At 49.8% G+C, this 27954-nt stretch overlaps 2 protein-coding genes across 3 annotated transcripts in view; both read right to left on the minus strand.

Moving 5' to 3' along the window:
- Positions 1-22848, minus strand: part of IP6K1 (inositol hexakisphosphate kinase 1) — a 30826-nt gene extending 7978 nt beyond the window's left edge. For both annotated transcript variants that reach the window (XM_015874553.2, XM_015874552.2), the window contains exons 1-3: positions 22739-22848; positions 22421-22475; positions 18342-18441 (exon numbers count right to left, since the gene is read on the minus strand). The gene's annotated coding sequence lies outside the window, so the exon portion shown is untranslated. The remainder of the gene's footprint in view (positions 1-18341; positions 18442-22420; positions 22476-22738) is intronic.
- A 527-nt stretch (positions 22849-23375) lies between these two features.
- CDHR4 (cadherin related family member 4) lies at positions 23376-27869 on the minus strand. The gene is given in 18 exon segments (XM_015874550.2): positions 23376-23496; positions 23562-23674; positions 23825-23860; positions 23964-24103; positions 24174-24376; positions 24448-24592; positions 24694-24833; positions 24908-25123; positions 25370-25472; positions 25594-25744; positions 25821-25986; positions 26066-26202; positions 26273-26379; positions 26868-26963; positions 27056-27304; positions 27374-27606; positions 27729-27818; positions 27821-27869. Coding segments are annotated over 18 exon segments (2415 nt in total). The 5' UTR covers positions 27855-27869; the 3' UTR covers positions 23376-23440.
- Positions 27870-27954: the final 85 nt, after the last annotated feature.

A 27954-nucleotide genomic window follows, 5' to 3' on the forward strand; every position in this document is an offset into this window, starting at 1 on the left:
TCTTTAATCACGTAGATAAACACATGCTAATTTGTCTGTCTCATCCACAGCTTCTCCAGTAGGGTTGACAGGAGACGGGGAAAGGAGGAGCTTGGAGTCTTCTGAGGCTCTCATCTTTAGAAAATACCACTTCCTTCCTTCAGCTCATTTCACCTGAGAGGCACTGTGTTAATGGAGCACAGACACTGAGCTCCAGCACAAGGAGCACAAGCCCACACCCACCCATCAAGGACAGAGCCAACAGGGGCAGAACAAGTCCTTTAAGAAGCAACTCCCATTCCTTCTGCCTCTGCACTTCACACAGCTGAGCAACTAAGTAACCTCTGTTCATCTGCTACCCCAACACCATTTCCTCCTTTTCTTTTTCACTTCTCCAACTTTTGATATGGAAGGTTTTCAGAATAAATACATGTGCCGTAGCCATTTTGCCACTGCATCTGAGTGGCTTCCCCTTGGATCCTTGGATATTACCCTAAGCCCATCAGAGCAGCTGTTTCCTGATGCTTTTAAGTAGCCCACTCACACAATAAGCCTGGGCTTTCTAAAGGTAGGCAAGAGGGACTGCTAAATCCAAATGAGATTTAAAGTGCTTTGGAGAAGACAGATGCTCTTTAGATGTCTGCAGACAGCCTGGCACAGCCACAGGAGGATGAAAAAGCAAAACTGCCTGAGTTCTCTACAAATGCTTTGCTCTTTCTAGCTTAGACTGTAGCTGCTCCTGGGGAACCACAGCATCTCCTCAAAACAAGGAACTACCTGAAGACTCCGGCACAAGAACCCCACAGCAACTACAACCTCTGAACTTATCATGTTGGAAAAGCCACGTGCAGAAGCAATAGTGAAAGCCTGGGGGATCTCAGAGGACCAAACAGCTCAGGCTATGCCTCGCCTGGCCACGGGATGTCTCTGCAGCTACACACCAGCATTGCACTGGGCCACGTTCCAGGAGGAAAGCAGCTCCTCCGGCTCTTCCTTGCTCTCCAGTTCAGCAGCACAGAAGATGCAGCTCCAGAGATTATGAAACTGGGGGCGATACTTTATAACATGTTTAACTCAACGTAACCCAAAAAGTCCCAGCAACAGAATGATGCTTCACCCTCCTGTCCGCACATTCCCTCGCACTGGATTTTGGGACAGTAAGATCATGTACGTACATTTCAGTTGAATCATCTCACTGATCCAATGGAAAACATTTCCTTTTGTGGTGGCTACATGACCACACTGTGCTCACACAACTACATCAGTGCAAAGGGAAGCGAACAGTCAGCTGGTGTAGAAAAGGGAAAAACATCATATTTGGATCAAAGGATAAGGTTTAAGTCTCTAAATTCACATAGAGCCTGAGATGCACCACAAGGACCAAGACAGGCTGTGGATTTCTCTCCTCCCTCTCATTTGCTTTATCAGACAGGCAGAGTTCTGGCAGCAGAGACTTGCCTATGCATTTCTTAGCTTGGTTTAAGGCTGCTGAAAGATGAGCAACACCTTAGAACGTGTCACCTGAGTCACTCAGAGGACAGCAGCAAATTGTGCCATGGGGTCACATACAAGTAAATGTGAGGAAAAAAATCCTTTGTCCCCAGTAGCATTTAACAAACAACACTGAAGAGGAAGATAACTACAGGGTTTGAAAAACCAACATGTCACATCTGGGAGTGGGAACTGAGTGACATTCAGACCAACTCAAAGCAAAGAATTATTACTAAACATGGACACTATCCACAAATAGAGACAGAAGAATCCCAGCAGTTTCAAACAACTATAAAGCAAAACAAAAAAACCAACGCAACCCCAAGCTATTTGAAGGCCTAAATATTACTCATCCTTCCTCTGTTAAACAAAGGCATTGGTTCAACTATTTTAGCTGGCTTGTGAAATTCAGAGTCCTTCCAGTTGGACTGAAAAGCAGCCTATAATCCACACAACAGCTTCAGGGAGACGAGGGCAGAAAGGACAACTCTGTTCAGAGTCACAGCTATAAGCAATTTCAGACTCTGGGATGAAACACCAGGTTCAACAAAAATACACTAAAGACATCCCATACCCAAGGCACAGCATCACAGGAGCACCCTCACCTCTTCACTGCAGTTTAAAACCCCCTCCATTTGTAGCTCTGTGCTCCCCGGAAGACAGCATGCACTTCCCAGAGCAGCATTTGCATCCTGCTGTACACCCAGCCTGGCACCAGCACAAGAACTCACTCAGCTGCATGACAAACTGCATCAAGACAAACTCCTCTGATGCACTGGTTCAACTCAGCTCAAGCTCCCAGTGCCATTCACTGTGTAAGCCACACAAACATCCGTGCTGATGCAAGGATAGAGGCAACAGGACAAGACAAATACCTGCTCCTGCCAGGTCAGCTGCTCGAACACAGCAACCCAAGGCTGCCAGTGCAGGAAGGCAGTGAGAACAGCAGGGATGCTTCTGTGACGGTTAGCTTAAGGTGATGGAGAAACGAGCCTCATATCACCGTGCACTTGAGAGCTGATGGCAAAGAGCTTCAGTACGAGTGTGAGAATTACTGAGATCACACCACGACGCTCACATTCCCACTCCTTCCAACCTGTCCTGGATGTGAATACAGGCAGCGCTTCATGACTCACTAGTAAAGCTGAACTCTACTAAAATAAAATGAAGAACAAACACTTCAAATTGCGATGCACGCAGCAAGAAAGCTGACTGCCTTAAGCAGCGCTGACTCACGCCTGTACTGTGAGCAGCCTGCATGGCTGCCTTCCCACAGGGCCCCACTGCGGCTCCCAGCACTGCAGCCTGCCTGCAGGATCTGCACAGCCAAAGAACAAGGCAGATGGGCACACAGGATCCCAGGGTGAGGCCACAGGCAAGGATAAACACTGACCTCAAGGTCATGGTGATAGAAGTTGGACTTTCCCTTAATATCCCCAGTGCAGGCAGGACCAAACACACAGAACTAAAACAACATTAATGCATCAAGAGGGCAGGAGCATCTGGCCAGAGGGTGCCTGATGGCTGCAAGCTAGAGGTAGGCTGGCTGGCAGAGAGCAGATAGCATCCATGCTGAAAAAGCACTGTCTTTTCTTGTGATGCCAGAATGGGTGACTCAACTTCTACAAATAAAAATTAATCCTAAAATGGAACATCCCAATGTGCTTTGATTTGAGATCAACTTCCCAGCACTGAACCATGTGCTTGAGGCACATCAGCAGACCTTGAGGACCTCTGCAGCCAGGCACATCCCTCCTGCAGAAACACAACCTGCTAAATCATTCAGAACGTAACCAGAACTGCTCACATTTGGCCAGCTAAATACCTTGAAAGCTACAAGCCTTCTGAGCCTGCTCAAGTATGCAGCTTTGAATCCTGAGCCTCCCTATGCACCTTGCCCAGTGCCCCAGCTATTTGGACATGCTCACTCACCAACATGGCTCTACAGACCAAGACCAGAGGATCCTGAAAAATCATCAACAGATATTTCAGAGAAAGCTGCTGTCAGAATGGCAGCCGAGGAAGAGAATGATGATGGGGATGCAGCAAAGGATACTCTGCTGCCAGAGGACAGGAACCGCACTCAGGTGTGGATGGCCCTACAGCCCCTATGCCACGGGCAACACAACAGCACTCCCTCTCCACCCTAAATGTTCTCATCTCAAGAGCAGGGAGAAACACCCTGCTGCTGAAGTGTGCAAAAGGAAAGAGCTACATCAGCTTTAAGACACAGCTTGACTGAGCTTACAGGAAGGACCACACAGAAAATACAATTAAGCTCGTAGTGCAAGTCCTTAAGCGTACCCTGTGTTTTTATCTTCTAGAGATCTGAAAGACAGCAATCTGTGTCCTACTTAGATCCCAATCATCACAGAGCTCTAGCACTTCTGCCTGTAGCCTATGATCCACAGATTTCCTGCTTTCTTCCTAACAGAGCAGAGGAAGCCAAGCCTTTTCAGCTCCTCCTGAAGCAGAAAAGGTGGAGTTATGCAGTATTAACTAAGGCTGGAATGCTCAACCAACCAACAGAACTGCTACCTAGATCTGGGATTAAAGAAGGCTGTTTCCTTAGGGGAACTGCAAAAGCATTCTGCTGTCACCTACGCATAAGGCACAGAGTACATTCAGGAGGAGATGAGGTACTTGAATCCTTTGCCAGATCCAAGGCCGAGAGAATTCTTGCTTTCTCACAGTGGTACGTTACAGTGAAAGCTTCTCTTATTTTATTTTTCTTTTTAAAATGACATGCCCTAACACACAGCAAGGCACTAGGAAACGTCTGGGACTGCTTGCAACATATGGAGCAGGTGCTGTGCAACACTTTGTGAACATCTGTTATCCAGCTGTCAGCCAGCAAGGGTAACCCAAGTCAGGAGCTCAAACAGCCTCTTCCAGCTTGCATTCCTGTTCAGCTGGGTGCTGGAAAAGACAGCAGCACTGCAACAACATCAGGCTAGAGACAAAGGACAGCACATAACGGGTGTGATATGCAGTGGTTTCATTCCCTTGCTGCTCTCCTCTCCAGGTCTCTCCTTCTCCACTGCCCAAACGCAGCATGTTGGCAGGAGGACACAGGCTGCCCGAGGACCTGCCAGTCCCTGCAATAACCATCAGTGTGAGGGGTGGCTGCAGAAGGCCCAGCCCTGGCTGGGTCATCTTCCTCTTCCTCTCCAGCAGGCAGCGAGGCACAGGAGCTGAGCTGAATCCTGCTGCACCTCCCTGCAAACATACCCTGCCTCGGTGTAAAGGGCACCTTCCTGCTCCGTCCTGAGACACTGGCTCAGGCCCAAATCCGAGTTTCCATAGCAGCGAGTACGTACATTAACAAAAGGTTGCTTTATCAGTACCAGCCCAGGTCTGCTTCCAAGCTTGCACATAGGAGAGCAGGGATGTCCAATTCCAGTTCAGTATTTTATGGGTGAGATGAGAGTACAGCAAACACTTCCCAGAGAAGAACTCACTGATCGGTGCTTGTAAGGTCCTGTCACTCAGCTTTCTGTGCATTAATTCCTGGCTTCTGTTCATCTCAGTTGCAAAAGGGAAAAAGTCTTCACTGAACAGAGGTCCCTTTTAAAGTATTCCAATGCAAACGCTGCTGTTCAGAGCACAGCTCCAGCAGCCAGAAAGGGATTTACTTTCAACCATCACAAACCATAAGGAATTGGCCCTATCCATCAAGAAAAAACAGCACTGCTAGAATTCTCACTAGTGAAGGGCTCAGCAGTAAACTTAGCAGCAGGGCCATCAGCAGAAAACCACTGTCCCTGTATTCATAGATGGGGGGAAGGGGACAATAATCATATTGATCCCAGTAAAGAGGCTTGACTCCAACTTGGAAAGAATTTACACCTTAACTTACAGTCTGAATACACAAAGGAAGCAGTTTCATGTCCTGCCTCAAAAATCTTCTATTTAATGCTGATAGCAAAGCATTCAAGCTCTTCAGACCCAGACCATGGCCTCCTCCCCAGGAGTAAAGCTTAAATAAGGCAGGCACGTCCCTAAGGAATCCCTGAAGGACTAAAGAATCCTCCAGGTGCCTCCTAGGGCAGGAAGATGATGGAACAGCTGTGTTTCTGAATGCCAAACTCAGCAAGGTGCTTTCATGTCAGCTGTGGGTACCAAATGCCACAGCTCCCACAGCATCAGAAGGCGCGAGGCACGAGCAGGTAAAGCCCCATGCTGTTCTGCTGACACAAAGGCAGTAAATGAGTCAGCACTGGTGGTGCCTGTGCTGAGCAAGAGGAACAGCAAAGCACTGTTCAGCACAGCAAAGCACTGCTGGCAGAGAAAGGGAAGGAGTGAAGTCATGGCAACGTGCACATCTGCTAAGGATGGGCAGCGCTGGGGAGAACTGCTCTGTGCCAGAGGGTGTTTCACATCTCAGGTTTGTGTCACAGTGAGGGGAAAGCTGGCACCCTAAGCCAGCTCTTACCTCACCTTCTCTGAGTTAACAACGCCCAGAAGCTCAAGAGCCAGAGCTCCCACTCACACCTCCACACAGCCTCAACAAGTAGGAACAACTGTGCACCTTGAGGCTGTAAACGAAGCTACAGGGAGAATGGGACCGGAGCCTCCCAGCTTGCACAACAACAGGAGGAAACTTCCAGCAAAGGCACCAAAATTCAGAGAAGCGTGGCAACAAAAATCAGTTTTCAAACTTGAGAGTGGTGGACAGGAACTGGAAATAAGGTTGACGTAATGCCTCCTACCTGTCCACGCAGAAAGCAATGCACAGAGGATAAAGTGAGGATTCTGCAAGAGGAAAAACAGCCACTGAGGAGCAAACAGCCACTTGCAGGCCATAAGGGAGCTGCCAAAGTAGAAGCGAGGAGGATTCTGCTTTCAGACCTCTTCCACCTCATAAGGAACCCCTAGAAGATAAGGGGGGGGGAAGAGGGAAGAAAAGGAGAAACCAAGGGCTACCCAATAAAACAAACCTATCTGAAAATAAAAACCAAACAAGATTCACGTACACGTACTTGGTAAAAATAGTTTTTGTTTTCAAAATACATAAAAACTTTGTATTAAGGGAGAAAAGCTGAGTGAGCAGACAGGACTCCAGATCTCTCTCAAATGGCAGAGTCAGAAAACACGCATCAAAGGCCTGACCTGCAGCAGCAAAAGGTGTGTGCTGATACTTGATTCATCCACCACCTTCTCCCTAATTTGGTGAAAAACAGGGCACATTTTGGGGTGGAGACGGCTGCTTGTTTTGGTTGCTCTTTAAAGCGATCCTCCTCAACGAATCCAACTCCATCCAAATGCCTGGCTTCAAACAAATTCAGTGCAGGCTTCTTCCAGCGCCGACTGTGCCAAATCAGTTTTTAATCCATCCTTCAGTTATTTCTTCAGAGCACAGTTACAGCTGCACCAGCATGAGCAGCACCCTCCCACTCAGCCCTGCCGTGCCGGTACAACTGCTCGCAGGGAAACAAATGAGGGAGTTGATTGAAGTTAAAAATAAACCAGCATTTTGTTTTGGTTTGAAGGATTACTTTTCAACTCAGGTCAGATCCCCAATCTATCGGGCAGCTGTACAAACAGTTGTATCAACACAAGGTGCCAGAACTGCTGATAGTTATCCTCACGCCTGAAGCCAACGTTTACATTCCCAGCTCACCTCTGTTTCAGGACTGCTGCAGAACAGGATTACTTGCAAAACTGAGCACGTAGGGTATTTTAGTGCTGCATGGAGGGTCTATTTAATGAGACAAAATGAGGTCACACTGATGAGCATCCAACAAGTACGGCACGGCTACTGACTTCCCTTGAGCTGCTGCTTGTCCTAAGTTATATGTCACTCTGCAGTCTGCAGGCTGAAATACAGAACGATGACTAACAGAGTCACTGAGGCGAATGAACAGCTTTGGGCCAACTTCTGTAACAGAACTCTCCCAGAAATTGCGTAACTATCATCTATCTTGGTGATCTTCATTCGAAACAAAAACAACCCAGAACCAAGCCTGCGTGACGTGCAGATTCGCACTGCTGTGCAGACTGTGATGCTCAAGGAGCAGAGTCTGCCTGAAGCATCTGTGACTTTATCACTGCAGCTGGGATGGGTTTTCTTTTTGTATTTCCATGTAAAAACCAAAGACAGAAAATCAAAATAAGCACCAAGCAACTCGCATGTTCTAGAAATGACCACAAGAGAAACACTGATCGCTCTTTTCCCACATTACCAGCACAAATACTGACTGAAACAAAACCAAGTGAAAATGCTTCCCCTATTTGATGACTGCTTAGAAACGTGCTGGGAAGGTCGTGGTTCTCTGCTTTCAGCTGGTTGCAGGTACCAATACCAGAAGAACTCTGTTACATAAGGCCTTCTCATTGAAAACAAGACACCAAAGACTGAATGACTACGAAAACCCAACTTCTAGAGCAAGGCATAGGCATGTTAATGAAACAGCTTCAGGAAAACTGCAATTCAACAATTTCTGCAGTGTTTGCTCTGGAAGAGATGAATCAGCCTCTAGTGGAAGCTGTCAAACCAATCCAGGAGGACACAGTATTAACAAAGCTGGTATTTGGCAAATGCTACATTTTGTTCCTTCAGATGCATCCCAGGCTTCAAAACAACTTAAGTAAATCCAAGTTAGCACTCCTCAGCCCCATTCTCACTCCTGAGTCAGCAGTGGCACTCACCTGACCCTGCTCAGAAACCACTCTGGCAAGAAAGTTCACCCAAGGAAGAACATTGTTTTTGCCAGCGTGGCTTCCTGCGCTGGTTTAGTGCCAGTGTCACTGAAAGGAAAAGGGGAGAGCCATCCAGCAGAGGAAGGACACGCAAAGGAGAAGCAGAGCCAACTTAATTCAGCTTCAACTGCCTGGCCACCACGTGCTCAGTGAAGTCTCACTGTGACTTTAAAGACAAGCTGCTGCCAATAGAACCATCATTCAGCACTTTCAACTCTCTGCTGTCATTTCTTTTACAGCTGCACCAGCACTCTTGCAGGCAGGTCCCAACAGCTCTGTAAACCAAGTGGCTCAATAGACACGCAAGTGACAAAAGGAGCAATCAGGAAGCTGGGAGGGAAGGCTAACACTCCATTTCAAGCAGCTGCTAAGTTGTGCTCTTACCACTGACGATAATTCACAGCAGGACTATGTAACACTGATATAAAAGCAAAGGTTAGGACAAAAAAGATTTAAGTGGCATGTTAAGAAACACACTAAGTTTTAATTCTTCACACTTTAAGTTCCCACAGCACACCATTAACACTCCCAACATTCTACCTCCTCAAAAATAAACCCAATTTATTTCTTGCTAGCATTCTTTCCAGAGCAAGAGGGCTACTAAGACATATATAAAGGTGAGAGCAAGGAACAGCCTTCTGTGATTAACTAGGGCATGACAAACAGCAGCAGTGTGCACAAGCAACACTGGGGAGGAAAGCCAGGAAAAACAGCAACAACATTATCCAAACAACATTGATTCCTGAACAACAAAGAATTCTTAGAATCTGCTGCCTGGGTTACATCCAGTGCTCCCTTTACCTTGGTTCAACTGTTAGCAAAGTCACAACAGAAAGCCATCCGCTTCTGTGCAGCCATGGCTTTTGGAAGCAAGAGCTGACTCTTCTGGAGGGATTTCAGGTAGGAAATCACTGCAACAGTTCTTTCAGCTCCAAAGCTACATGTATCACTCATCAGCATTTGCTGTACAGTGTGCCTCAAGGTTAGCGACATCACAGGACCTTCTCAAAAGAACTCCGCTCATTCACAAGGCAGGTTTCATGACCTTACCAACACCACTTCCACCTGATCAACACCTGCTTCAGTCAGCTCTTGGCTCTGCTTGCAATAGCTGCCCCTGGACACAGCTCTGATCAAACAGGGGATTCCTGTAAGATCTGGTTTTACCTTAAAGGTACTGCAAATTCAGTTCCTGTGCGTCACCTCGCTGCCACATGGAGGTCAGACATTCCAGCCTACCTACACAGTTTGCTCCACCAACACCAGGACTTACAGCTGTGGCTCTCATGGATAAGCACCGTGTTTCCAACACTACTGCAGCTGGACGGCCTTGCATGAGAATAGGTCTATTCAGAGAGAAAAACAGTACGTCCATGAGTAAACACAAATCTCCCCAGCCCAGCAAATTCACCAGAATATCATAAATCAGAATTAGGAAGTCTATCTTCAGTTCTTGACTGTTAACATTTAAGTATCAAACACTGCAAGTATTTCTCTTTAAATATCAACTAATTAAACCACGAGGAAAACTCTGAATTTAGACACCTTCATTTCCCACAACAGAACGTACATGTGGCAAAATGAGACTACGGTAAAGCTGCAGTGAAGCTACACACTGTTAAGCAGAAGCACAAGGTTGCATTTAGATGAAGTGTCTCGCGAGCTGCTGCCCTGTTTACTACTATTTCACTCCATAACACTGTCACACAAAGCCATCTGCCCACACACACACAGCTGCCTTCTCACTGATGGCCTCTGCTTGTGCAAACCCGAGGCACCAGAAGACTCTACAGATGTCAGAGTCTCCTGCAGGACTCATCTACATCTATTTTCCAGTGCTGTTAGATGAAGCATGAAACACTGGGAGAAACCGATCACCAAGAGCTTTGCACAGGGATTGTTTCTCACCCTGCAAAAGGTGACTTCTCAAAGCCTCTTTGATTCTCCCTCTTTTAAGAGGATTATGAATCCTATGCCTGGGGACCTCTGCTCAGCTCTTGGCCCACTGCTATTACACGTTAATAGCGTGTCTCATCTCTTTGTTCTTATCAGCAGGGAGATATTAAAAGAATTTAAGACCACTGCTTAAAGATCAGGACTTTAAATGGAACGTCTATTGCAAGCAGGAAAAGCTACAAGCAAGGGTGCCTGGGGGGGACTGGGATGCAGGTCTGCTTAGTGCTTAAACACTAATTCAGCTCATTGACATGCACAGACTGCAGACTACCCTTCAAAGCAGATATCTTAATCAAGGAGCAATTAAAACTTCAGATGATTTTATGCCCCAAAATTAGGGCAAGACAAGTGAACCTGGTTCAGAGCTGCATCAAACCAAGGAGAACATCCCAGCATGCAATAAGTTGAGGCACTGGGGAAGCACCACACAGCAAGAAACACACTGGCACCCCAAATGCAAGTCCAAAGGGTAGAATGAAACAAGATCAGTCCCATAAATCTTTGGTTTTCATTGAGATCAGGAATGAACAATTTCAGGACAATTTTTGCCCCCTGTTATTTCAGGTTTGTTTTGCACCTTCCAACAAAGGACCATTTGGACATTTCTGAATGGAGTCCTAGGCAACAGTAATTAATGAATCGTTTAATTTGCCATTTAACTGGGTGCAGACTCGAAGCACTCCATGCTGCACTACAGGTGAAGATTCACAGCTTTCCCTTCACAGTTTAATCCAAGTTGAAATGTATTATAAGTACTGTAGTCACAAAGGCTGCAAGAAGAGTTTTCACGAAGGAAAACCCCAGCAGGTCAGAGTGAGCTGCCTGTAAGGGTACAGAGATTTAAAATGAGATTAGACACAAGGGATAATCCCAGCAGCCCATTCTGACCTGGGACAAATGCTTATAATGTGCTCTGTTACAAAAGCAGCACATAACCAACACAGCAAAAGAGCTCCTCAGATGCATCTCAAAGTGCACTCTGTGGTTTGGGCTGTTTTAGATTGCACAGACCAAGGGGAGAGTGAAGCTTTTGAACCAGTAACTGTATGCAGAAGCTATAATGTTAACCACAGGAGCACAAAAGCCACAAGGAAACAAACCTCAAATAATGATTACAAAAGTTGTAAACGTAGCTGAGCTTAAATTATATTCCTGAAGTAGTTTAAGTAGTTAAAGAAAATAAAGTCACTTACTGCAGGTAATTGATTGCCACAGTAAGATCCACAACTGGGACAAAACAGAACTTCTAATGGCTTTTGTCTTGCTGTATAGAAAGAGCTCTCTGTGAATCAGTACTTCACCCTCCTCTGCCTCCATTCACTCTTTGCAGCACTCCTGTGCGCTTACAGTCACACTCCATTCATCCAGACTGTAACATCCAAACCTGCATTCAAGAATACTGTGGGAGATGGCATCAAAACACATGATAAAGCTGAGTTAAATGGCCTTTACTGCTCTTCCTCATCCACAAATACAGCTCGTGTCCACTGCTAATGGACAGATAGAAGCTACCTCATGTTACCAGAACACTGTAACAAACAGCATCCTGAGAAAAAGTAGCTGCTTCCACAATTTGAAGTCAGAAATGCAGACTAACATAGCTGAATTTGTTCTGTCTGTATTCCAGGTTGTCACAGAAACCACAGGTCTCTCTGCAGGATGTAAAAGCAGCTCACTGGAGAGGTGCATGACCCCATTTTTAATGTATTTGGCAAAAGAAGCCTCTCTCCCACTGTTGGCAAGGCTGAGTTTAGCACTGGGAAGCCAACTGAGCAAAAAGCAAGAGTAGGTCCCCCTGAAAAACAACTTCAGTTTCATGGAGAAGATTTTTCTGAGCTTTAAGTAGAAAGAATCTACACAGTGGAATAAAGAACTCAGATTGTTACCCAGATAAGATGCCAAGCAGCCAGACTGCTCTAGATATTGAAAGGAAAATGCTTTCTGATGCCTCCATATTCTCGTGCACATCCCATGCATAAAATATCAGTTTATCATGCATGAAGCAGCGATGAGATAGAACTCTAAGCTGCTCTAAAGCTGTTCTCTAAAGCTGCTCCCCAAGAGAAAGGAGAACCGAAGAAAGAACTGCTGGCAGCCCAGCTGACTGCTGCAGGCTCCCAGCACTGCGCAGGCACCTCACCATGCCATGCTCCCCCTGCCAAGGCAATGGCAGCACCTGCTCTGCCCAGAAGCGTAGCATAAACACAAGTACATTTATCAGACTCCAGAACTTGCAAGTCTCCCCTGCCCCCTTCTGGGAACAAGGTGGATTTGAAACCTTCAGTATCTATTTTCAACAATGAAAAGTGTTTACTTGGGCAAACAACCAAAAGAAAACCAGAATGAGTTTTTGCCTCAAGCAGGATTTTCTTCAGCAAAGATATGGATATAATTAAAGCACATCTCCGTCAGCACCAGAGGCAGGCTCAGGCTGGGTTTTCTTTATCCACACACTGAAGCCACTAACAAACTCATGCCTGCCAGAAAACAGTCTGATAATTTGCTGCTGCTCCACAGTTATGACTAAGCCAGCTCACTCCTCAGGTCACCATGCAGACACTCAGTGCAGACTCCCTGTCCTTCACCCCACTCTATTTCCACCACTTTCCTCAAATGAAAGGCAAGATAACAACTACAACAAAACTTGCATGATGTGCATTACCTACTCCTAAGCCTTCTCTACCAGCTCCGGAAATTACATTCTCTTAATCTGCTGAGTGAGACCTGACTTAAGCAAAAATCCTTTTGCAGCAACTTGCCAACCTCGTGTATTTATCTTGAGATCTTAAATGCAGAAGACAAACAGAACTCATTAGGACTGGTGGAAAAAAAACTCTCTCACCCACCTCTTCCTCACACTGCCAGCAATGAAAACACACTAGAGTTTGTCTGTACTTCTCTGCACTTCATAGCATTAGGAGTTTTTGGTTCCTTTACACCCCCATAGCACAGTTCTGCTGCCCAGAAAACTGACCCAAGTAACCAAGCGCTTCTCCTTCGCCTCTGCTTTACCTGTAGGCTACTGGAGAGGAAGGACAAGCAAACACATGCTCTCAGCACGACGAGGGAAAAGGACTTCCCAAAGCAGTAGAGCACAGCTACTGCTAAGCCAGTCAATTCAGGATTTGTTAAGAGAAACGTATTTCATTTTGAAGACACAGAGCCCACAGCAGACAGCTAAGAACTCCATCCAGTGAGCACACTGAGAACAACTACATGCTCTGTGCTCTCCTTGCCCTCTGCACATTCAGCTGCCGAGGAGCAGGCACAGGCTCCAGTGCTCAGGAAGCAGCACAAATGTTTTGTTTCCCAGGAATTAGGACAACATCTAGATTTAAATCTATCAAGCTGGAGTTATGCATCAAAGCAAAACACCAGCTTCCAATGAAGAATCATCACATGCAAGCTAATCTCCTCTTTAACGACTTTCAAAATCCGCATTTAATTTGGCTTGCTTCAAACTCACTGTAAAGCAACTTCACAATTACTGTGATATACTGTGGGCTGTGACACTGCTCTGATCCATCTGCTCCTCAGATCTACACGCTGCTCTTTTCCTGTGCTGTTTAAGAATTAATTATACAGAAACGAACATCGTCAGATAAAGGGATTCCCAGCAACTGGCTTTTTTAAAGGAACTACAGGATCCCAGGCTTTAGGAAATCTGCAGCTATGCCCATTCAGAACCACTCCATATAAAAGAGGGCAAGCATAAGATCCAAACAAGCAAACACATCAGTACTACTCCCCTCTTCTTGCTTCTGTACAGAAACAAACACGCTTAGCCACGGTGTGAATCTTACCTCTGCCTCCTGCCACCCCTATACCACATCAGAGTAACGTTCTGATCTGAGAAACTTCTGCCAGAGCTAAAGATACACAAGCAGCTCATTTGAGCAAAACCAGACAAATACTGTGCCTTAAATGCATCATCTGAATAAGCTCTACCTGCCCCTCCAGGCAAAGAAAGGCAGGAACAGTAAGCTTCACAGCCTCGTGCCATCTGCAACTAGCCAAGAGGGCTCTCACCTGATATACCCAGGCAGATAAACCTATGTATTTTTACTGTCAGTTGAGCTTGAGAGTGAAAAGGCAGGGAGGTGACCCATGTTGGAATCTTCTCTGTCTTAACACAAAGGTAAAGCTGAACAAATACTTTGCTTCACCTGGGCTTGTCAACTTCTCCGCCTAGAAAAAGATTGCATTTTATTTGGCAGGCCCCTAATTGCAACATGGGGTCTTATCGTAGAGCCCAGCTGTTGTCTGAACACTGTCAAAATACTCAAAGCAAGGAGAAATACAGAAAGTCTTGCACCTTCCCACTGTAGTTGAACAGGTCAGAAGCGCCCAGCCATCACATGTACAAAGCAAGATGCAACCCATTCCAGTTCAACTTAGTCTTACCCGACAGTTAACTTCCTACAATTGCTGAAATTCTTTGGCCCAATCCATTAATTATTGAACAGAGATTGCTAATAGCAACTAAAATTAGGGCACTGCTTTCAAGTGGATGCTGAGCTGCCTTTGGTCAAAGAATCAAATGCTTCAGCAACTTCTCTGCTCAAAATGGCAGAAAAAGAGGACAACCTCGAAGCACATCAGTTCCACAGGAAGATTTAAGAGCACAAAAGCAAGATTAACCAAACAAACTCAGTTTGTTCTGGTAAACAAAGTCCTGTGCCAGAAGAAAAGGAGCAGCTGTTATCTAGCAGTTCCTTCTGCTAACAGAGTGTCAAGGCACTAACATGAAACCGAATCCAGGGGTTTGGGAAGCGGCGGAATAAGGTCAGAGAGGTGGAGAAGTGCAAAGCAGCCAAACGCACTGTGCTCCACACTGTAACACCAATCAGTGCCCAGGACGTGCCTTCACTTATCACATGAGAAGAGGGAACTGCAGGTTGCTTTACTGTACTGAGTGGACAGCCATTCTGAAGTGAATATAACAAGGTCAGCGTGGAGAGAATGAAATGAAAAAAGCCCTTATATCACTGCCTCCCCTTTCAATATTCACAGCAAAACAAGCTTTACTTCAAAAGCCCGGCTCCTCATTGTAACTGTATCTACATGAAGGGATTCCAGTGGCAGAGCTGCACCAGACAAGGGTGAACCTGTTGATGAATGCAGCTGTCCCATGCATTGGTAGTAAAAATGACCTTACAGGCACGTCCACGGGGATTTGAAGCCACATAATCACATTGCAAATCCACACCCTTTACTTGTTATCATTTCATTTTCCTAAGCAGGTGTCCCTTAAGGGTCAGGGAAGGTGTTTTGATATGGGCCTTTTGTTATCATCTGCAAGATGCTCAATCACTCAGACTGTCAGAGTACCTCTAGAGTGCGTTGTGGTCTGCAGTGTGCTTTGGAAGGTAAAGGGCAAAGAATGACCAGAAACCCCCAGCCACCTGAGTGACAATGAAAGGCAATGTGAATCTGAGGGTACTTTCTCAGAAGATACATGAGTTGGACAGCTGGTCACAGCTCCAGGCTTGGAGAGATGCTATGCATTCTGAAGGGCAAAAAGCACAACTTGGCATTTAAAACATCTGCAATATTACAGCACTGCCATCCTTTGGTGCTTTCTTCCCAGTGATCCAGAGTAACAAGGGCAGCACAGAAAGAAACATCCATCTAAGGGTAAGGGTGCTCTTAGATGCCAAAGCAACAATCACTCAACACAATTACTTCTACTATATTTTTAAGGCCATTCTAAATAGAAGAGCCCTCTAACGCTTCAAACCTTCATTACTTCTCTCCTTGCCCTGCTGAGACTGGACAGCAAGTATCTCAGAGCACCCCAGCACAGCAGCCAGCTCGATTCTGAAGGCCTGAAACACAAAACTCCTCCTTTTCAGAATAAGTAAAGAATCAGGTAAACAAAGCCTACATTTAACTTCCCGCTCACTGCAGCAGTTGGAAACAGGTTCTTACAGACACTCCCCAGGTCACAAATTTCCAGTACCTTATCTAGATGTTAAGCAGCTCAAGCAGAGCTCAAAGCTCTTTCCAGAACGCCGGTTAGAACTGAGGCCACCATCTAAGTAACAGAACTCCAAAACCAAAAAAGAAGTCATTTGTTAAAGCTGAGCTACTATCAGACTGTATCTATTAAAACACCTCTACATATATACGTAGGTCACCTCAAAAGCAGCATCTCCTATTTATTTCCATGAGAGCTACAACAAAAAAAATGGTTATGTATAGAACCTGCTTGGGACTGGGGGGAGGATGGGGGATGTGATGAGGACTAGAGATCACTTCCAACCCCTGCAATCCTGTGATAACTGTGATTAACTACAGCGCGGTAGCAAAAATACACAGTCTAACTGAACTGAAAGAATAATAAACAGGGTAGTTTTCTGCAGGAAAGACAACAGTGCTGATGCTGCAGGAAACATCACTTTCCACAGAACCTGAAGAATGAAGAGTAAAAGCTGCTCAGATTTCGCAAGGTACAAAAGCGCTGTTTGTTCAGTCTAAAGCAGTTGGTGGTTTTCTCAGCTCTATACAGGATGTTTAAAAGGTGCCTGATAATGCTGACTGATTCAGATTTAGCTACAAGTTTCAGTAAGCGTATTCAGGTCAGTGTTCTCGGGAAGAACAGCAAAAAGAAGTCAGACTTCAATTGTATAAAGAAGCTTTGTACCCAAAGAAAACGTCACTTTTACAGCTTAAGAAAAGCATCAGACTCAGTCCAAACAGGAAACAAAACAAAACATCCCAATGTTTTCATAAGACTTGAAGACAATCACATTTCGTTTTGGCAAAACCTGCATATTCATGATTAGCCTGGAGTGGAGTTTACACATAAATCACAGCCTGGAAAAGTGAAATAATCCTTCTGCTAGGAAAGGAGCACCGTGAGGGCCTTCCAAAGCTCCAGGCCTTTGCTAGTTTTGCTTACAACCCACAGTGCTACAACACAAGGGAGCAGCTACGCTTCATACTCTGCAATAGCTTCAGTGTCTTCATTGTAGTTGTTCTCTAGTTGTTCCTACTACTAAACACAGGACCATGCAATCCCCCAGGCCTCGCTCCCAAATCCTTCCTGCTTTAAATAACTCACTGACATCTGCAGACATTGCTGCACTGATTCTGGTGCTCGAAGCTGCTTATTGCCTGTCTTTAGCTGTAATGAGATCACAACCGTCTCCCCACACAGGCTCAAGCTGCTTAGACAGTACTGTCAAAGGATGCAGAACAGCCCTACCCTGTCTGCATGTACCCTCCTGGCATTTCTAAATTCACTTTCTGAAACGCTTGAGAACACTTTGATACTAACAGTGGACAACTAATCTGAATGCAAGCTGATGTGCTGTTTTTAAATGGACAGCTTTAAGAGGGGAGAAATACAACTCACCATGCAGTACAAGGGGAAAAAAGAGCAACGTCACAGCAGAGCTAGTCTTTAAATCAGCACCTGAATCTGATGTAAGTCAGCTGTGACAGACACAGGAGCATCTCCAACAGAGGAACCACCATAACACTCCTCTCCCTCTCCCAAGAAGGTAGTGATGGTGTTTTTGGCATTCTTGGTTGTTACCTGTTGCACTTCAAACCACCAAACACCACAAGTTCCACAGCCCTGAGACCTCCTCACCAAAGAAGTGATTCAACACAATCACTACCTAAAATCAGTCTCCCGAGGTCAGTCAAGCCTGGAGGTAAACAGATGCTTATAACACAGGTAGTCCTACTGAGTCCTATCTTTGTTAATAAAGAATTGGTGGAAGACAGCAGGTATGCCAGAGCCTCTTCCAAATTCAGAGAGCACAAAGTAGCCTATCAGCGTGCAAGACTAACAGACCAAGCTATCGTCTTCCACCAAGCTAAACTCAAAACAGGAAGGAGAGGAAAAACAAACAAAAAAAGACAATAATCAAGTCCTGAAATCAGCTTCAATTCAGCCACCAAAATGTTAATGCATGACAGATTTAGCCTCCAAAACCTGGCAGCTTAGTTCTTATTATAAAGAATTCTCATTTAATTGATTACAAGTTAATAAATAGCGAGTCTTTCATTCTCATTTCATGCTTTTACTGGGGGTTCCTGTAGTTTCCTCTGAAAATAAGAGCATCCTCCCCACAAACAATATCTACCCGTACTGTAAGGATAAAACTGCAATATGAGAAATAAAAAGCAAGCAGCTAATTTTTCTTTGCATGATATTTAATGTGGCTGCATTTGTGTTCTGTGCAAAACAGAAAAGTTACCTTAGAGATGTTACCCAAACTCTCTCTGTTGAACAGTCACTGGAATACGGAGCCAACCTCTTACAACCAAGAGGGCACGGGATGCCAGAAGCAAGTCAGCCTGCAAAATGTTGTATGGAAACAGGTTAGCAAGGACTAACAGCTTGTGTTTTGATCCTCACCTGTTTCATCAATCCGGGATATCTGAGATCACACCCTCCTTCAAGGCTGGGACCTGAATTCAAAGTGAGCTCCTTTCAGGACACCAATATTCTCACATACTCATCAGGGCTCTGACAGCCGCTCTTAATTAATTTATAGAGACCACTGACCCCCCCCCAAATGACTTCTCTAAGCATCAGCTGAAAGCTACCAACCAGCATTTGAAGCAAAAGAGATTGCCCATCCGTTCTTCATCTGGCCTGGTTCACAACACAGCGCTACAATGGATATTAATGAAGAAAAATTATGCAGTAAATGGTGGCAGCTGACCAGGAACTGCTGCAGCTCCTAATACCAGGGAGGCAACCTTTGGCAAAGAAGCAGGACAGCTGGTGGAGGAGATAACCTTTCGAACTACAAAAGCTAAATCAGACACAGCTTATCTGTCAGAGCTCTTAACCACGCATAGTAACATCCCATCACGGTAGGCAAATTGCATTGCAACTTTCTTTACTGCATTATTCAGATCTGGTTGGCACTGATCTTCTATTAATACAACTGTGGCAGTTACACCCATGTTGTCTTTAAACGGAACCAACTGCAGTAATGTTAACAGTACTGTGGATGTCACAATATGGAGGCACCCTCTAATAGCAAATCTCACTCCCTTATTCTGGAATAATTGCTGGCACAGCTGCCCAGAGAGGCTGTGGATGCCCCATCCCTGGAGGTGTTTAAGGTTGGGTTGGATGGGGCCCTGGGCAGCCTGATCTAGTATTAGATATGGAACTTGGTGGCCCTGCACATGACAGGGGGATGGAGCTTTGTGATCCTTGGGGTCCCTTCCAACCCATTCTGCAGTTCTTCCAAGAGAATGGGATAAAATCCTTTCTTGTAAGTGAAACTGACCAGATACTGACAAGGATTATGCAAAAATAGCATCATAAAGAAGCATGCTTGTTTTACACAGTTATTGCCACTCAGAATGCAGATAGAAAACAAAAAGGCAAATAACTTGCTCCTAATTACTACCTGCAAGGTAATTCGCACCTGGAGGGGCTACATAGGAAGCATAAGCATCCCAACATGACAATTAGGAGAAGTGCATCCATTAGAAAGTGCATCTACTCGAACAGCATGCCGGGAAAGCCAAAAATAACAGCTGCTGCCACATCAGAACAGCTAAAGCACCGCGCACAGGCAGTGCCTGCAAAACAGAAACTAAGCAGCCATGCAGACACTTCCTCTTCCTCCCCCATGGCCCTTATGACAGCAGCAACAAACCTGAGATTAAACACTCGCCAGCATCCTGCTCTGCATTCCTGTCACACTGGAATACAAAAGGGAAGCTGCCAGCTGCTCCTCTGCACATCTGAAGGGTTCCTTCAGTTTACAACAAGTTATATCAATAGTCAATGTGATTCTTGCAGAGGTTTCTGGCACACCTTCGTTCCTTTCACTCCTTCCTCCAGCCCACCCACCTCAGCTCACCAGGGAACCTTTGGATTTAGCAGCCTGGCTTCTGATACATCCTTTCTCAAAGGCTGAGAAGTCAGGAAATACAGACATTCCTTTGAGCCCAGTCATACCGTACAGGCACAGAGAAAGGGCTCTGCTGAACTGCCACACATCTGCAAACATCACAGGTTACGTTCAAACCTACACCCTGCCCAGCACCACAACTGGGGTGATGCTGCCAACAGAAGAGGAAAAAACAGGCTGCTGCTTCCAGCACTAAGCTGCAGCCTTCCAGGACTCTGCAGCCCAGCAGCAGCACTGAACTCTGCTGCACATCTCCACCATGCTAATGCTAACTGATAGTGGATGGATCGGAGGAAGCTGATAGCAGTGTGTTAAGTACCTGGGTTACAACACAATGCCTGAGTGATGGCCCAGACAAGGTCTTCATCAGATATTCAATGGCTTCAACCACTTGTGCAAGGAATGTACCTGCTCAAGAGTAAAGGCTGTACATATTCAACTTCAGACTTAACACAATCCATAAGACAGCATGCTCTGCCTCATAACCCGCTCACCAGCTCCACTGCAACCTTGAGAAACAGAGAAATAAACTAACAATCAAGATCTATCCAGGCATCTGGTGATCTATGAAAGCAGGAGGTTGTGTCCTGCAAGCAGATGGTCAGCAGGCAGCTCCCAGCCTGGGCAGGGCTCACCACCTCACGCTCATGGAGCTGCACAAGGTCACGTTTTCAGAGGTTGATAAATTTAATAAGCACCATATGTGGGCGAAGGAATGAGAGAAGAAAACACTAGGAAGCTTAGCATGGACGAGAATAGCGTGGAACTGCACGATTAAGAACAAATTGTAATGCTTGTCAAGGAGGCTAATTAACTGATTAAGGCTACGGGTACAACTTCAGCTCAGACATTTCTGGACCACAGTGCTTGCTACTTTAACCTTGACTTCCCAATACTGGCAACGGAAGCAGAGTAACATGCAAATCTGTGGTCGTGTACAATCTGTCACTAAAGGGGGATCCCCCATAGCACATCTAATTGTGATTTTGCCTTCTGGAATGTTGTGAGAATAAGGACTTGCCTGATATTGCCATCCTTACGATGAATCAGATCATCCTACTGCTCACAAAAGCAGGAGGAAAGGAGCTTGGTCAGAGTAAATGTCTTCAGCTCCCTGGTCTAACTGGTAAAGCTCACACACTCAGCTGTCAGCAGGGAGAGGCCACGAGCCTCCTGTTGGCTGCAGACTTTAATTATATGAACTCAATGCAATAGGAGCTACATGGAGAAGGTGGCACAAATTCCCAGTGACTAGAAGCAGCTCCTAGAAACCGCTCTCATCTCAGCAGTGATTCACGTTCACTTGTTCTTTTTCAACATCACAAACATGCACAGCTGCCATGAGGGACTAGTGAGAATATCAACCACCCAAGGAAAAACACAGGCAGTGCTCAGAAGAGGTCCCTGTCCTTCTCAGTCTTGTGGTCTTCAATGACATGGTATACACTGAATTCTGCCTCAGGGAGCCAATGCTCACTCCCCCTGCTCTCCCTAAGTCCCTATTAGACAGGAAGCAGAGGTGATGCCATGAAAAGGACACGTCAAGTCAGCCTGATAGACTCTAACTAGAACGGAACAGGTTGTTCATTCAAACATCTGGAAACAGTTAGATGAAACTAATGTAACTGGATGACAATTTAGCAAACATAAACAAGGGCTTTATGCAGTTGATACATCAGCCCAATGTTACCTTGGCACATAATGAGTCTATGCTTAATCTGAAGTGCACCACTGCTTCCAGCTCTAAAATAGGGCACTTACCTTAGGGCCGTGCTAAGCTAACTCAGCCACAGTGAAACACCCCTCAATCCCAGCAACAAGGAACTGTTAGGTAGGATTAAGCTGTCCCACATTAGGCCTGTTTTAGGTTAATGACGATGACACCTAACATATGATGCATCCAATTCTATATCAAGTTTCCATCAGACTTACAGTGAAAAGGGAGCTGGTCTGAAGCCAGCTAGAGCACCTTTCTACCTCGAAGCCCTGACTGTTAGCAGCCAGGTCAGCCATATCAGTTGAGCAGATAAGGATGTTACAGTACAGTTCTTTGTTAGCCATGCTGCCATCCACACGGATCAGCCAGGAGACCCACACCATCATAGAGCGCTTCCATAGCAAGTCTAAGCACTGGGATTCAGCTGCCAAAGCTCGAAATACGGAGCTGAGACAGAGGGGAGGAGAGCAGGGACACGGGCAAAGCGGCACCACAGAAACACAATGCGGGAAGGAAAAATGGGGGCTGTGCTGATTCAGAGCACTAAGATGGAGGGGCGCGGGGCCCGGCAGCAGCTGGGCTACAAACCCGAGCCCTCCCCAGCCATGGCCACATACAGGGACACACACACACGGGCACAGCCGGGCACAGCCGTTCCGTCCCGATGCCGTTCCCTCACCATGCCGCTCTCATGGCACCGCCGCGCTCCGGGGGCTCCTGGCCGCACTCAGCGTCTGCCAAAGGAAGGGCACAAAGGAGGGGCCGCTCAGGGCCGCACGGCTCAGAGCCCGGCCCCAAACAGCCCCAAACAGCCCCGGCCCCAAACAACCCCGGCCCGGCCCGGCCCCCCACCCCTCCCCGCCCATCCTTCCCACAGCCGCCCGCTCCCCATCCCATCCCCATCCCCATCCCCTCCCCATCCCCATCCCCTCCCCATCCTCTCTCCCCGCTCTGTGCCCCCCCATCCCCTCAGCCCGGCCCATCCCGCCGCTCTCACCGGGCCGGCTCCTCCTGCCCTCCCGGGCGCTGCCGACCCCCCGCGCTGCCGCCCGCCCCGCTCCGTTCCAATCAACAACAAGATGGCGGACAACGAGGGGGCGGAGTCCCGATGCGCGCCGTCATAGCAACCGCGCCGTCCAAGGCCCGCCCCGCCGCGCTCTGTGCCAATCAGAGGACGAGCCCCTCCCGCCGGGAGAGAAACAGCCGCGTTGATAGGTCGATGCGGACGTCGGTCAAGATTAAAGCCTCCCCGCCTCCGGATGGCCGCGCACGTTAGGCACACGTGACACCGGCCCGACGACCCGCCCTCCGGCGGACCGCGCCGTCTCATTGGCCACCAGGGAAGGGCGGCGGACCAATGGGCGCGGCGGAAAGAGCGCGGGCCGCGGTGGGAGCAGCGCTATGGGCACGGCCGGGACGACGGGACGGGTTCGGTACCGGGCTCAGAACCGGGCTCAGAACCGGGCTCAGTACCGGACTCGATACCAGGTTCGGTACCGGGTTCAGTACCGGGTTCGGTACCGGTTCGGTACCGGGCTGTGTTCGTGCCCCGGTTCTGTCCCGGTTGTCCGTCCCAGCTCCGCTCCAGGCTCCGTCCCTTCCCCCCCCCGCCGCCCCATGTCGCCCCATGTCAGTCACAGTTCAATGCACGGTTTAATGGCTGCTCCCCGCTCCGGTTCCCGGTCCCGCTCGGTCCCGCTCAGATCCATCGCCGCTCCCCGGTGACGCTGTTGAACACGTATCCCCTGCCGGTCCCTGCGGATACAGCCCCGCTCACACCGGCAGCTCAGCCCCAACCCCCCCCGGGGCGCGGCGCTCACGTGGGTCCTGCGCGCGGCCGTCGAAGGGCGGCGGTACCGGGAACCGGGATGAACCGGCCGGGCGGCTCCGAGCCCCATCGGCCGGGCTGCTCCGTGCTGCTGCATCCCGGGAGCTGCGGGAACAGGAGCGGGCGGACAGCGCTGCTCACACCGGGGGGACATCGACACCCACGTGCCACATCCCCCCACACGGAACAACACGGGAACCTCCACTACACCCAGCGCCCACTGCCAGCACCCAGCACCCAGCACCCAGCACCCACCTCTCACTCAGTAGCGCCTCGTGGGGCTTTCGGCATCTGCAGGAGGAACAGAAACCAGCCCTGACCCCCCGCCCCGCTGTGCCATACCGTACCGTACCGTACCGTACCGTACCGTACCGTGCTGCTGGCCGGGGCTCACCTGCGCATCACACTGCGTGCCACCCAGCACAGGCTGCCCATGAACAGGGCTCCGGTTACGGTCAGCGCAGCCACAAACCAAGGCGGTGGGATCCAGACCAGCTCCGTCCTCCTGAGCACCAGCGGCTCCTTCCGCAGCGTCTGCAGGGCCAGAGGTGAGGGGTGAGGGGTGTCCCCGCCGGAGCCCCCCGTGGGGCGGGTCGCTGCTCACCGTGCTCGGGGCGGTGGTGCTGGTTGGTGCTGGGGTGCTGCGGGGGGTGACGTGCACGACCAGAGCCAGCACGGTGCTGCGGCGGGGGGGACCGGCGCTGCCCCACACCTCCACCAGCAGCACGAAGGTGCGGGGCTCGGCCAGGCCGCTGGGGATGTAGGACAGCACGCTGCCCTCCTGCCGAAAGCGCCCATCCTCGTTGCCTGCATTGGAGGGTCTGCTCAGCACCCGGCCGTGCCCAAGGGACGAGTCACAGCGCTCGGCTGCTCCTCACCTCCGACAATGGCATAGGACAGCGTGCTGCCCTCGGGGTCCGCACGGCACAGCAGGCGGGTGACGGGCTGCCGGCTGCCTGTCCCGGCTGTGATCCGCAGCTCCTGCACCTCCGGGCTGCACAGTGGCGGCCATTCGGGCACAGCCTGTTGGGCGCAGAGCCGGCTCACCTTCATCCCAACCGGTCCCCGTGGGGACCCTCCAGCCCAGTGCCACCCCCGGGGCGGTCGCAGCGTCACGCTCACACCTGCAGGCGCACGGTCACATCACACAGGCGGCTCCGCCGGTTCCCCGGGTCCAGGTCGTTGTGGGTGTCCGTCAGCCGCACCGTCAGCCGGTATCCAGCACGTCGAGGGGCGCCGAGCGGCCCCACCACGCGGATCTCACCTGTGGGGTCATGCGAGCTGTCAGGCACCCACATGTGTCTGGGTTGTGGGGCAGGGGAAGGGCTGGGCGCCCACCGGTGTGTGCGTCGATGGAGAAGGGCTGTGCGGGGCCAGTGCCCCCTTCCAGGCTGTACTCGAGGCTGTTTGGTGGGCGGTCACGGTCAGTGCCAACCACACGCCCCACGATGCTGCCAAAAGCTGCTGTCTCTGAGATGGTGAAGATGGTGCCATTGGGGCACTCCGGAGTGAATTCGTTGACAGGCATCACCGTCACAAGCACAGGTACGTGGGCTGCACAGCACACAGCACACAGCAGCACTGGCACCATCCCACGGCTACACTGCACTAGGCATGCTCCATAAGGACGGTGCCACGCTGGTGCCCTCGGGGTTGGGCATCACTGAGGCCACAGGAGAGGAACCCTTCCTCTGCTGTGTGTCAGTTTGGGGTCCAAAGGGAGCTTTGCACATCTCCACCTTCACCGCCCTCAGGGTGAAGGGGACATGGGCACAGGGCGCAGGGGATGTGGACACTCACTGCTCCTCAGGGGCTGTCCCCCCGCTGTCACCACGATGGTAGCTGTCAGCTGGAAGCCCACAGCAGCCATTGCCTCGGTGTCATAGTCCAGGGTGGTGTTGACCTGCCAAGCCATGGTGTCCTATGGTGCTGGGCATCCCCCAGAGCCACAGCCTGCTGTGCTGCTGGATGCCACAGGGACCCTGCTCCCCCGCTGGTGGCTCATCAGCCCTGGCCACACACACCTTCAGCTGTGGCCCCTCCATGTGGAAGTAGGAATGAGAGCCTGCTGGTCCCTCCAGCGTGTAACGCAGGGACCCCTCATCGCCAGCAGGATCGGTGCATCTCAGTGTCACCAGCGTGCTGCCAAGGGACACTGTCTCACGCACCTGGGACCTGTGTGAAAGTGGCTGCTGCTCAGCAACACTTCCCAGGCACTGCAGAGCATCCCCCTCAAAACCCCAAACCATACACATAGAGGGCCGGCACACAGGATGGTGCCCTCCGGTCTGTCCCCTGCACCGTGACATTGAGCACAGCAGTGTCCTGGTCAGAGGGCTGCAGTGCGTTGTATGCCTGGACATGGAGGCGTGCGCTGGCCACATCCAGCCGACGTGTGCTGCGGATCTCACCCGTCACTGCAGGAGGTGGCACAGCCTTGAGCCAAGCACAGGGATGGGGACGGGGCAGCCATGGGGACCCTGCCACCGTGCTCACCTTCATCGATGGTGAAGAGTGCTGGCGATGTGGGAGCGAGGATGGCATAATGGACATTGTCCCCACTGGCACGGACCTGTGTGATGACTTCCAAGGGGCCGATGCCCTGCGGCACCACCACGTCGTGCTGCGGAGCACTGCGGGCACAGCGGGCAGTGTGGCACAGCCTGGTGCTACCAGCACTCCCACCCAGCCAGCCTCACTCACAGGATGGTGACACGGGGGGGACGGCGCAATGGCAGCACTTCCACTGTCACTGCCCCACTGCAGTTCTGGCCATGCCGGTCCATCACCTCTATCTCCAGCCTGAATGTCTGCGGGCAGCACAGGGGTGGCTGTGAGACATCAGGGATGAGGACTGGAATGGGGATGGGGTTGGAGATGATGTTGAGGATAAGGGCAGGATGGAGGCAAGGATGGAAATAGGGGTGGGGTCAACAATGGAGAAGGAGACAGGGATAGGGATGGGGAGGGAAAGAGGCAAGATGGGGACAGGGATAGAGGCAAAGGCTGGGGATGGAGAGGGCCGTGAATAGGGCTTGGGTTAGGAATAGGAATGAGAATAGGGATGAAGAAGAGGATGAGAAGACTGGCATTGGGATGGGCATAGGGACACGGATGAAGACGAAGTCAGGAATGCAAATCGTAGTGGGGATGGGATACAGAAGGGGACAGAGCTGGGGGCATGGTCAGGAATAGGAGAGCTGGAGCATTCCTGGGGTCTGCCTGGGGGGAGCAGGACACAGTGTGTGGTGCCAGGGGTGGTGGTGACAGTGCTGCCCGTGCAGGGACTCGTGCCCACCTGGGTGTCCTTGCTGGGGCTGAAGCCACCATCGGGTGCCAGCACCAGGCCCTGACGGGTCAGTGTGAGTGGAGTGCCACTATTTGTGAGCTGGAACTGTCAGAGGAGAGATCAGAACTCCATTCCCGTGCTGTCCCCAGGGTCTGCTCCCTTTGGGAGGCAGCAGGACGCAGGGCATTGGCACTCACCGTCAGCCCACCCGGTGGCTGTGCCTGCACCGCATACAGGAGCTCACGGGGTGCCACGTCTGCCCACACCTGCACCACGTCCCCACCAGCACTAGCAAACGGGAAGGCACAGCGCAGCGCCTGTCCTGATGTCACCCTCACGTACAGCTTCCCTGTCACCTCCTGCTCCCCGGGACAGGCAGCGCGCAGCAACAGCATGTACCAGTTCACCCTGTGGGCATCAAGCTCTGCGCCAGCTCGCAGTGTCACCTGTGTGGGGACATGGCACTCAGTGGGGTGCCACACGCTCCAGCCCCACTCCCTGCCCCCCAGCCGTACCTCTGCCCTATATGTGGAAGCGGGCACGCCATCGGCACTGATTGCAATGGGGTTGAAGGGGTGGTTGGGATCAATGTTGCGTGGGGTGACGCTGGAGGCACTGGACTCGACGTGCTGCAGTGTGACGTGGGGGCTGCTGCTGGCATTGCTGCAGGACACAGACACCTCGGCCACACGGGCACCCGGCGCAGCATCCTCACTGAGTGTCACTATGCGAGGCAGGTCGGGCAGGGCTGGGGGGACACCCCAGGGTTGGCATCGTGTGGCCACGGCCACCAGCAGCTCACATGGCTGTCAGGGAACCGGGTCCTGTCCCCTGTCCCCATGGGGGTATGGGTGGCACCGCCGCTCTTACCTGCTGCCTTTACCAAGGTCCCTGCAAAGAGCACAGTGTCACTGCAGCCTGCCAGGCTGCCCCTGCAGTGCCCAGTGATGCCCCCAAGATATCCCAGACTCTGAAGCCGCCACCCCCTGTGCCCATCCTGGGGTGGGCACCCAAAGGACCCCATTTCCCGTCCCTCTTCTTTCGGTTCCTTTGAGTGCGGCTGAAGCCCAGGGCTGCCTACCTGGGGCACGGAGGA

The sequence above is a fragment of the Coturnix japonica genome, chromosome 12 (genome assembly GCF_001577835.2).
Source record: "Coturnix japonica isolate 7356 chromosome 12, Coturnix japonica 2.1, whole genome shotgun sequence".
Taxonomy (NCBI): Eukaryota; Metazoa; Chordata; class Aves; order Galliformes; family Phasianidae; genus Coturnix; species Coturnix japonica.